The following is a 12498-nucleotide window of genomic DNA, read 5'->3' on the forward strand; positions in this document are numbered from 1 at the left end:
TCGATATATTCATCGTAGAGAGTTGAGACTGGTATCATTAGAAAGCTCATCCAGCGTAGAATGTGGAATTAAAAAGATTTTTTTAATTTTCGATTTCTACAGAGAGTTATCGAGGTTTAAAGTTCTGAGAAAAGAAGAGTGAATTCACGTTGTTTTTATTCACATTTTCCGGAATTTTTGCCTAAATTTTCGTCAATTTTGCTAAAATTTGTTATAATTTTTAAGAATAGTGTCGTTGATTTTATTTTTGAAGACGAACAAGCATTGTTGATTGTTTTGATTTAATTTTTTTGGTCAAAAAATCTGGATAAACATTTCAAAATTTAAACTTTTTCATCAAAAACAGCACGAAATAAGCTAATTTAGTCCACTTTGGTTAAATTTGCCGACAGTACATCCCCAAACAACACTCAAAAAATCTTTGTAGACTCAGAGGGGGGCTATTTCTACTTCAGAGTCCGCTGAGAGTGCACTGTAGTTAAAACCTTGCCGTTTTTTGCCAACTTTACTCGTTGATTATCAAAAATGCAGAATTTATTTTGAGTTTTCAACTAACAAATTATCTATATATACAACATTCGAAAAATCATTTATTCCTAAGGGACAATAAGTATTATTAGGGCTTGTTTTTGGCCATTCTAGGACTGTTACAATCCAAAAAAAATCGGGTTTTAATCAGTCGGTCTTTTTTTTTAAAAAAAAGACTTTTTTTAATAATAAAAAACAGAACATATCAAATCAAAGCTCAGGAGTGATAGGTCCAACCGATTTGCTTGTTATGCAGCTCCAAGCTAATGCATTAAGTTTTTTAATTGAAAATTTATGGTCGTTTCTTTTTTTAAAAATAATTGACCTTTCAATAAATAATGGCTTAATTAACTTTTTCTCTACTTTTTTTCTTAATTTGTACAACTTCCAGCTTAATGTCAGCAAAAAAACGACCGTTTCTTCTTTCTACTTATTTAACATTTATTCTCAGTTGCAGTTTTAAGCCTGAAATTATTGTTTATTGGCTTTGATACCACAAGATTTCACCTCATTAGCATTCAGAATAAGGCACAATTGAACATATTAAAATTCTGAAAGATATACATCATCGTTTTAACGGCCTCGACGCCTCTTTCTTGAAGAAATCAATTGAATTTTTTAATTTTGTCTCTAACTGTCATTTATACTTTGTCATTTCGGTCGTATGAAATTTCCTGTATAGTGATAGCTTTCATTGGCTTTTCACAGAAGAGTAGAAGAACCGATATTCTGATATTAGTAGATAGCTGATGGCTTTCATGACGATCAAAACAATCGTTTTCCAAAATTAAAAAAAAAAATTCAACTTCGCAATTTTGTTCTTTTTATGTTTCTTTTTGTTACCTAATCTCGTTAGTTAACTACAGGTCAAATATAACATTATGGGTGTCAAAGGAATAAGAGGGATTGGTGTCCCAAAATCTTTTAAAGAATTTGTTATGACCTTACTGGCTTCGACACCGGTTTTTCACAAAAAAAAAGTAAACTAATGTGATTTTTGTCATATTTGACGTTCTTTTTGTAGATGCAAGAAATATTCTGGATAATTACAGGTCTCGAGGGCTTTTTTTTAATAAACGACCCTATTTAAATAGCTCTTTTTGTTATTAATGCCTTTCATGACATTAAATGTAATTTTGGTTTCGAAAAAAAAAATTACATACTTTAGCACTTCGCTTTTTTGTCTGCTTGTTACCTAGTCTTACTAATGAATAGCCACGTACTAAATTATAGCTGTTTGAAGAAGGCGCAATCAAATGTATTTTGAGTGCTAAAAATTGGCTTGACGGTTTTGACAGCATTTTCTGGCAAGTTTCAATTGAAATTTTGTTTGTTCTTTGTTGTTCTTTTTAGCCGCTTTAAAAAATGAATAAGGACAGGTCCTAATGCCCTTTTATAGAAGTAGTGGAAATAATAAATTTGTGGTAATATTATTTGATTCCTAATGGTATTTATTACTTTGAAATTAACTGTTTCAAAAAAATAAGTTAATTTTTTTACTTTACTGTTTTTGTTCTTTCTTGTATAATTGTTACCAAACCTTTTTATGGACTGGTCGCATATGTTTTCTGGGGATTTATAAGTTATTTTTGTTTAGTTTTGGGTTTATCTGACGGTATGTTGATTTTGTTATTAAATTTAGTTTTTAAGAGGGACATAAATTTTTTGATGTAATTAATGTTTGTTGTTGTTGTTGTTTGATTTTGCTTTTCGTCTTGACTCGCTTTCTTAATATTGACATATTACAGCAATCTAATGCATCAACTTTTACTCCACTGAGTTATTTGCTTTGGAGGCTATCTTATCGTTGATACAGAATTTTTTGAAAAAGACTTGGGCTTTTTTGGGAATCGCAAAAAATAATTTTTGGGTTCTTCTATCTGTTCCTCATTTGGTAGACAATTATGTCAAATTTGTGGATGGGCGGGGTCGGAACCTTATGTGCCATCGCACATTACCGAGCCGCCTTGTTCAATAAAAATTTAAATACAATTGGTGTATATGGGCCTTAGGACGATGTAAATATGGCCTCCAAACATTAGGTCTAAAGAAACAGACAACAAAAAACGCGTTCAACTCTCAAAATGTTAAAACTTCATATTTTAAAAACATCGATTGTGCAGTCGCGAAAGCCGCAAGCTGTTTACGGCAAAGATTTTTTGGTTTTCAAGGCACCAGTACAACTTAAATGGTATTTGTTATTAGTGCGACTAAATACAATGCAACAGAAAGAAACAACACGCTCAAAACCAAAAGTGCGAATTTTTAGTGAGAACACTTTTTGTCAATGTCATAAAATTATTAGACAATAACAATACCTAATATTGCTAATCAAGAGCCGCATTTTGGGATCAATGGAAACTTTAAGTAATGGGCCTGGACGATAAAACGATATAAAGAGCAAAAGATCCGGACAAAACAAAAATTTACAAATTTTATGAGAAAACTTTGTCATAGGCATGAAAATTACAACTGCCATCAACGGGAAATCTTATTGCTTCTCAGAGAACCTTTTGAAGCTTCAATTGAAGCTTTTACTAATGGGATTAAATCACAAGACAACAGAAACGCAAAGTTCAGGAAAAGCTCAAAAGTTCTGAAACAATGAAGACGGTCCATTTCCTAACTTCACATAAAAAGTTGATGAACATTTCAAGCTTCAAAGTTGCTCCCGTTTTCTTTTTTGTTACTTTTCGGGCTTTTCAGGATCTTTCAAATCACTGGTGCAAATTTATCTTCTCATTGAAATAGAGAAATCAAAAAAACTGAGCAGATGAAAAAAAAAACGGCCAAAACAATGCAATTCCTATTATGTAATGAAGCTAGCCGCGATGATGCCAACAATAGCCACATTTCTTTATCTTGGTTCTGTTGATAGCTCAATATTAACTTAATTGAGCAAAATATTTAAAATTTACCCAAATTGAAGCTATGATGGAAGGAAATAACTTTAGGTTGAATTAAATTAGCAAAAAAGCGTAAGAACTGCAGTTCCAATACGTTGTGCTAGACACTTGCGGCTTAACTAGCAGAAGTTGTACTTTATGAGAATTGCTTGAACTGATTTAGGTCAGTTCTCTAGAGAAGTATCAGCAGCTTTAATTAAATAACAGATTTGATAGTTTTTACGAAAAAGGATAATTTATCAAAAATCACCCACAATTAGTCAAACCAGAACCTTTGTCATTTTAAGAACATCAAATAATAGACATCATTAAACATATTTCAAGGTGTTTTAGCAAATTAAAGCGAAGAAGTGAACAAACTTCGTTAACTCGAAGAAAAACGATTTTCGAAAAACCCTCGTAAGGCGCTTTCGAATGATAGCAACCGTTAACTCTTTACGTTAACTCTAACTTTTTTTTCAATTGTGCTCAGTATAATGTTCAGATTTTGAGGTTCCGAAAATGATGGCATAATTTAGTGAAAATGACGCATGCTACATAATTTTTTTGGTGACTTTTCTTGTATGTAAAGCTTTTTGTATAATTCTAAATGTTTCTTGTTATTGCAAGATCAGAAGATGAAGGTCTCGAGAGGAAATGTCTAAATGTCTTCATCGTATTTTTTCAAAAAATGAACGCTATTTTAGGGACTGATTGATTTCTGGCTCTAAGTTATTCAGTCATAATGTTAAATCACTGCTTCTCGTCATACCTATTGCTTTTGACAAATGATGAACAGTGATGATGATTAAAACATATGGGAAGATTTTGTTCAAGACTTTTGATTGAATCTGCAGTTGCACTGAAGTATATCTGATCGAAAAGCCTATCAAGTTTAGCCTCGTTAAAACAAATAGACCTAACCACCTTCAACTGCAGTCTAAATAAAAAGAACAATAGCGTATGCAGTCAAATATGCACTTTTTTTAACTATTTAAGAAAGAAAGAAAGAAAGAAAGAATAAATTTCTCCAAATATTAGACAGCAAATTAAATCAATTTAATTAAAACAATTACTTAATCATATAACATAACAACAAAACGTATCTCGGAGAGGACAGATAGACGGGGTTATTAAACCCACCTAGTATCTGCCCTGGCTAAAGTTAAATAGTTACAGTTAAATATTTAACATTCCATGACCAGGTCACCGGTGCCAACGCCTAGGCAAACAAACCTCAGAACGCTGTCATAGAGACATGAACAAGGAACAATGCTTAATCGGAAGAACGACTAACACTGTGTCTTTGCTAACGAGAGAGACGTTGATTCCTAGCTACTATGTATCAAATAAATAAAAAAAAATTTTTTCTGCAGTTCGATTTTCTTGGTCGATTTTCTATGTGTAGACTCCGTTATTTTGCAAAAATAATACCATTTTTGAAACCTCGGCACTTACGAAGTAAGTGCCGAAACAATTTTTGACTGGAGTTAATGGAAAAGAAAAGAGAAAAAAAAATATTTAAAAATATAGGATACTAGCTCCTCATTATTCAGCAAGTAACTTTCTTTGAATTTATGATAAAATTGCGATATTTTTTGCCAATTTTCGTCTTCAATATTTTGTGCTAGAACTTCATTCTTTCTCAGTATGTTAAATAACCTTGCACAACGATATGAAATAGAGGATCGCTCAAACTGCTTTTTAAAGGAGGGAATTTTTAGGTAATTTTTGGTAGACCTTCTAGTGTTTCTGGTACTATGCTCATATTCAAAGAGTTCATTTAGATAAGTTTCGCTATGCATCTTTTTCAATGATTTCAGGACAAATTTCAGCAGCTCATATAAATGAAACTCGAATACTGTTAGCAATTTATTAGAGATAAAAATGTCCCTGGAACTACCTGACAATTTCCTGAAGTAAATGAATTTTAAAATTTTTTTCTGCAGATTGTAGATAGGTAAAAGCGACGAATAACTGCAACAGCCATATACCAAAATACCGTATTGAATTATTGGGTTAACATTGCTTCGGTAGTAATCAATTAACTGTTTTCGGGGTACATAGTGACGCAGCTTACATATAATACCACACTGTTTTGAGAGTCTTTTCTTAATATATTCTATATGTGATTGAAAGCTTAACTTACTATCTACCAAGATTTCGAGATACTTACAAAGATTTCCAACTTCAATAAAAACATCATCAAACTTAAACACTGATTTGGAAGCACTAATTTTGTTCCCTATATTCATTTGTACGGTTTTTTCCATATTTAGTATTAACTTATTAGCAATCAACCAATTATTGATGTTCTGCAGATCTTCTTGCACTGAATTATTGTCTTTATTGATTGCGGTGAGGTTTGTATCATCCGCAAATAAAATAACATCAAGAGATTTGCAAACTGTTGGCAGATCATTGATATAAATGAGGAACAATAACGGACCCAAAATTGAGCCTTGTGGAACCCCACAAACTATGGAATTCCACGATGAACAGGCCCCATTAACAATAACCCGCTGCTGTCTCCCATTTAAGTATGATGTTATCCAAGTTAAAGCTGGGCCCCTTATACCAGTGTTTTCGATCTTTTTTAATTAGATATCGTGCTCAATGGTATCAAAAGCTTTTTTAAGATCAAGAAAGAAACGGATAACGTTTACATTTTGGCAATTCAATCTTATTTTTTCGACTAATTCAACAAGAGCGTCAATTGTACTGTGTTTGGCACGAAACCCAAATTGCTTATTGAAAAGCAAATTATGATGTTCCATGTAGGCATTTATGCGAATGAACAAAGCACGTTCTATAATTTTACTCCAAACAATTAGAAGAGAAATTGGTCTGTAGTTATTTTCATCAAGTTTTGATCCATCCTTGTGAAGGGGAATTACTTTAGCCTTTTTCAGATCATCGGGAAACACTCCTTCTTCAAATGATTTATTGATTATCTGAGTTAGGTAGGGAATCGTGATATTTGATGATAACTTTACTATGACATTAGAGATATCATCATCACCAGATGAAAATTTATTGTCTAGATTTTCAATGATTTCTCTAACCTCGTCAATGGTTATTGGTTTTAGATACATGGAGTGGTTAACTTCGTTCATCTCAGGTAAAGAAACATGTTTGATTTTTTTCTTTCAACTTCGGACCAACATTAGTGAAGAATGTGTTAAACTGCTCAGCAATGTCAGCTCTGCTGGAATCAGTGCAACGTTCACTACATAAGTTGAGCGCCGGTACTTGCGAACTTTTGCGATTAGTTCCTTTTATATCATTGATTAACTTATATGTTTGCCTTGAGTCTCCCATACATGATTCAAATTTTTGTCTATAAAAATCTTTTTTAGCTTTTTTGACACATGTTTCAAACTTGTTGCGTAATAATTTGAATTTTTCGCTGCCTCATTATTTTGCGGATTTTGTTTCATGTTTCGATGTGCTTTATTTTTTTGAAGCGCAAGTTTTTAAGTGAGTTGGTAAACCACTTCGGTACCTTAGACTTTTTATCGGTCAAGCATTTCAGAGGAGCATACTTGTTAGTGGTTTCCAGGAAAACGTTGTTGAATTTAGTAAATAATTCATTGGTACTATCAGAATCTAAAAAAGGACATCGATTCCTTAGGCTCCAGTCTAAGTCAATTAAGTAGTTCGACAGTTGCTCTTGATTTTTTAAAAAGCTTATGTCTCTAAACGGCAGATAGTTTTGTTCAGTATCAACATTAAGTGGCCACTTCATTAGGATAGGATAATGATCCGAGAAGTTTTCATGAGTTAGTGCACTAAAATCAGAGCTGGCCAAATTTTGATATATAAAGTGGTCTAGACAAGTTGCGGAGTTAGAAGTTTCCCTTGTAGCTTCCAGATTGGCAAGCTCAAAATCATTAGAAGATATCGTACATAAATAATTAGATTGTAATTGGTTCTTTACACGAATGTCATTGTTAAAATCACCAGTTACAACGGTAGGGCAATTTAGGGACGTTAACTCATTCAAAAAATTATCCAGTTTTTCGACGAATTTTAGTTTATTTGTTCTTGGTGGATTGTAGACAGTAGCCAATTTAAAGCTGTACTTTTTATACTCTAATGAGACAAGAAGGGTCTCTTCCATATCTGTTGAGTGTGTTTCTAACAAGGACATGGAATCCTGAATTTGTATCATCACACCTCCGCCATGTGTGTTTCTATTCTTAATTGCATAATTCTTATAGCCAGGAACCAATAAGGAATCGATGTCATCGTTATCAGTTAACCAAGTTTCCGTGAGACATATTACATTTGGTGGAGACTCAAGACTATGAACAAGTGCTTCCAAATCATTAAGATGTTTTTTTAACGACCGAACATTCACAGTTAATATAGACATAGTAGTTGGTATAATAGCACTAGGAGGGAGAAAGAGATTAGGATCCAGATTCTTGACTTTTTCTGATAAAAACTCGATTATCTTTAAAGCAGCTCTGTACAGTATCCCAACGCTTGACCACCATCATATAGGGAATTGATTTTATAAACTCTATTGTCACCTCCAGCTTTGACGTAGTGTAATGTTCCTTCTCTTGACCAAACTTTCTCGATGTTGTTGTCACTCCTCATTAAATTAAAAAACAGTCATGTCTTCAAAAATTCGAACGTTCTTCAGTTTGTCGAAATTTTCCAGATTTTTCTTGTTTCTTAATAAATTTACCTTTGCAACTCTCCGGGAGAAACGAACAATCAGAGGACGTGGACCTGGCTTCTAAGTCGGCACTGGATGAGCAATTGAGATATCGTTTGCACTAACCTCAGCATCAAGTAAACTAGTAAGATCAACAACTCTGTCCATAACATCTGCAGAACTTTCAGGCATACCAATTATTCGCACATTCTCTCGTCTGTTGTACGATTCCAGCATTTCACTTTCACATTTAGCTTTCAGGTCACTTCTTTCTTCGGCGTAAAAAACTGTTTCTTTAAATTCCCTCGTGATGTCTTCTCTCAAACTTTTAAGGCTCTCATCAACGGCGGCTTTGATTTTCGTAGTCAGTTGATCTTGAATCGTTTTGATAATATCGGGCATTGACGAAGCTACTGCTGCTTGAATTGCTTCTTGAACCGTTTTAGTAAGGTCACTTTCATTGTCTTCCGGGCTCAATGCACTACATAGACGCTTGTTGTCTGCTTTTGCGAGAGGTGTTTGATCGTGGTATCTTAGATCTGGCATCTTTTGTGCGTCTTTGCTCGGTGAAATAGTTATGTGTTGTGCGTCTTCACTCTGAGAAGTAGTCATGTTCGTTCTCTGAAACTATTTAATAAACTTATCACAACAATTAGGCTAATTTTGAACCATTACCGCGTGTATTGAGTGATTTCAGTTTTATTTAGGTGTAAAATACGCACTTCAAATATTAGGGGAATGCTTTTGAAAATTGGAAGTATTTGTTTACAGGAACGGGGGAGGACTGATTGCCACATTTCTCTTCGAAGGAAATGACAATGTCACTTGTAAGTTGCCACGACAGTCAGTACTTGATATAACCTTGATTTCCCTAACTGATACAAAAATGATTAATTAAAATTTGGGTGTCACGCCCCCTATCATTTCACCCCTTTCTTTCCGCTTCGTAACAATTGTACGCCGGCTAACTATCAATTTTGGATTGCTGTCAAATACGTTTGATAACTGAGCGTAAGTCGCGATATATCGGGAAAATTTGAGCTTCCTTGCTCACATGGTATTTTTATACAACAATCTGTCTATGAACTCGTAATTTACCTAGGGGAGGGGGCGTCATGAACTAGATGCATATCAAAAAGATTATTTTTCTGGCTCCGGTATAGTGTTCAATCAAGTGTTGCCCTGCCAGCGAAAGGAGGGAATTTTTAGGTAATTTTTGGTAGACCTTCTAGTGTTTCTGGTACTATGCTCATATTCAAAGAGTTCATTTAGATAAGTTTCGCTATGCATCTTTTTCAATGATTTCAGGACAAATTTCAGCAGCTCATATAAATGAAACTCGAATACTGTTAGCAATTTATTAGAGATAAAAATGTCCCTGGAACTACCTGACAATTTCCTGAAGTAAATGGATTTTAAAATTTTTTTCTGCAGATTGTAGATAGGTAAAAGCGACGAATAACTGCAACAGCCATATACCAAAATACCGTATTGAATTATTGGGTTAACATTGCTTCGGTAGTAATCAATTAACTGTTTTCGGGGTACATAGTGACGCAGCTTACATATAATACCACACTGTTTTGAGAGTCTTTTCTTAATATATTCTATATGTGATTGAAAGCTTAACTTACTATCTACCAAGATTTCGAGATACTTACAAAGATTTCCAACTTCAATAAAAACATCATCAAACTAAAACACTGATTTGGAAGCACTAATTTTGTTCCCTATATTCATTTGTACGGTTTTTTCCATATTTAGTATTAACTTATTAGCAATCAACCAATTATTGATGTTCTGCAGATCTTCTTGCACTGAATTATTGTCTTTATTGATTGCGGTGAGGTTTGTATCATCCGCAAATAAAATAACATCAAGAGATTTGCAAACTGTTGGCAGATCATTGATATAAATGAGGAACAATAACGGACCCAAAATTGAGCCTTGTGGAACCCCACAAACTATGGAATTCCACGATGAACAGGCCCCATTAACAATAACCCGCTGCTGTCTCCCATTTAAGTATGATGTTATCCAAGTTAAAGCTGGGCCCCTTATACCAGTGTTTTCGATCTTTTTTAATAAGATATCGTGCTCAATGGTATCAAAAGCTTTTTTAAGATCAAGAAAGAAACGGATAACGTTTACATTTTGGCAATTCAATCTTATTTTTTCGACTAATTCAACAAGAGCGTCAATTGTACTGTGTTTGGCACGAAACCCAAATTGCTTATTGAAAAGCAAATTATGATGTTCCATGTAGGCATTTATGCGAATGAACAAAGCACGTTCTATAATTTTACTCCAAACAATTAGAAGAGAAATTGGTCTGTAGTTATTTTCATCAAGTTTTGATCCATCCTTGTGAAGGGGAATTACTTTAGCCTTTTTCAGATCATCGGGAAACACTCCTTCTTCAAATGATTTATTGATTATCTGAGTTAGGTAGGGAATCGTGATATTTGATGATAACTTTACTATGACATTAGAGATATCATCATCACCAGATGAAAATTTATTGTCTAGATTTTCAATGATTTCTCTAACCTCGTCAATGGTTATTGGTTTTAGATACATGGAGTGGTTAACTTCGTTCATCTCAGGTAAAGAAACATGTTTGATTTTTTTCTTTCAACTTCGGACCAACATTAGTGAAGAATGTGTTAAACTGCTCAGCAATGTCAGCTCTGCTGGAATCAGTGCAACGTTCACTACATAAGTTGAGCGCCGGTACTTGCGAACTTTTGCGATTAGTTCCTTTTATATCATTGATTAACTTATATGTTTGCCTTGAGTCTCCCATACATGATTCAAATTTTTGTCTATAAAAATCTTTTTTAGCTTTTTTGACACATGTTTCAAACTTGTTGCGTAATAATTTGAATTTTTCGCTGCCTCATTATTTTGCGGATTTTGTTTCATGTTTCGATGTGCTTTATTTTTTTTGAAGCGCAAGTTTTTAAGTGAGTTGGTAAACCACTTCGGTACCTTAGACTTTTTATCGGTCAAGCATTTCAGAGGAGCATACTTGTTAGTGGTTTCCAGGAAAACGTTGTTGAATTTAGTAAATAATTCATTGGTACTATCAGAATCTAAAAAAGGACATCGATTCCTTAGGCTCCAGTCTAAGTCAATTAAGTAGTTCGACAGTTGCTCTTGATTTTTTAAAAAGCTTATGTCTCTAAACGGCAGATAGTTTTGTTCAGTATCAACATTAAGTGGCCACTTCATTAGGATAGGATAATGATCCGAGAAGTTTTCATGAGTTAGTGCACTAAAATCAGAGCTGGCCAAATTTTGATATATAAAGTGGTCTAGACAAGTTGCGGAGTTAGAAGTTTCCCTTGTAGCTTCCAGATTGGCAAGCTCAAAATCATTAGAAGATATCGTACATAAATAATTAGATTGTAATTGGTTCTTTACACGAATGTCATTGTTAAAATCACCAGTTACAACGGTAGGGCAATTTAGGGACGTTAACTCATTCAAAAAATTATCCAGTTTTTCGACGAATTTTAGTTTATTTGTTCTTGGTGGATTGTAGACAGTAGCCAATTTAAAGCTGTACTTTTTATACTCTAATGAGACAAGAAGGGTCTCTTCCATATCTGTTGAGTGTGTTTCTAACAAGGACATGGAATCCTGAATTTGTATCATCACACCTCCGCCATGTGTGTTTCTATTCTTAATTGCATAATTCTTATAGCCAGGAACCAATAAGGAATCGATGTCATCGTTATCAGTTAACCAAGTTTCCGTGAGACATATTACATTTGGTGGAGACTCAAGACTATGAACAAGTGCTTCCAAATCATTAAGATGTTTTTTTAACGACCGAACATTCACAGTTAATATAGACATAGTAGTTGGTATAATAGCACTAGGAGGGAGAAAGAGATTAGGATCCAGATTCTTGACTTTTTCTGATAAAAACTCGATTATCTTTAAAGCAGCTCTGTACAGTATCCCAACGCTTGACCACCATCATATAGGGAATTGATTTTATAAACTCTATTGTCACCTCCAGCTTTGACGTAGTGTAATGTTCCTTCTCTTGACCAAACTTTCTCGATGTTGTTGTCACTCCTCATTAAATTAAAAAACAGTCATGTCTTCAAAAATTCGAACGTTCTTCAGTTTGTCGAAATTTTCCAGATTTTTCTTGTTTCTTAATAAATTTACCTTTGCAACTCTCCGGGAGAAACGAACAATCAGAGGACGTGGACCTGGCTTCTAAGTCGGCACTGGATGAGCAATTGAGATATCGTTTGCACTAACCTCAGCATCAAGTAAACTAGTAAGATCAACAACTCTGTCCATAACATCTGCAGAACTTTCAGGCATACCAATTATTCGCACATTCTCTCGTCTGTTGTACGATTCCAGCATTTCACTTTCACATTTAGCTTTCAG

The 12498-nt window shown here is 34.0% G+C and overlaps 1 protein-coding gene across 3 annotated transcripts in view; it reads left to right on the top strand.

The window, feature by feature from the left end:
* LOC142358684 (UNC93-like protein MFSD11) overlaps positions 1–12498 on the top strand; it is a 102746-nt gene that overhangs the window by 41472 nt on the left and 48776 nt on the right. The window contains exon 7 of one of the 3 annotated variants that reach the window (XM_075410195.1): positions 8854–8909. The exons of the other annotated variants lie outside the window; for them this stretch is intronic. Coding sequence (XP_075266310.1) covers positions 8854–8909 — 56 coding nt within the window. The remainder of the gene's footprint in view (positions 1–8853; positions 8910–12498) is intronic. 3 annotated transcript variants of the gene reach the window in all.

This window comes from Convolutriloba macropyga, chromosome 2, assembly GCF_964194025.1.
Source record: "Convolutriloba macropyga chromosome 2, txConMacr16.3, whole genome shotgun sequence".
Lineage (NCBI taxonomy): Eukaryota > Metazoa > Xenacoelomorpha > Acoela > Convolutidae > Convolutriloba > Convolutriloba macropyga.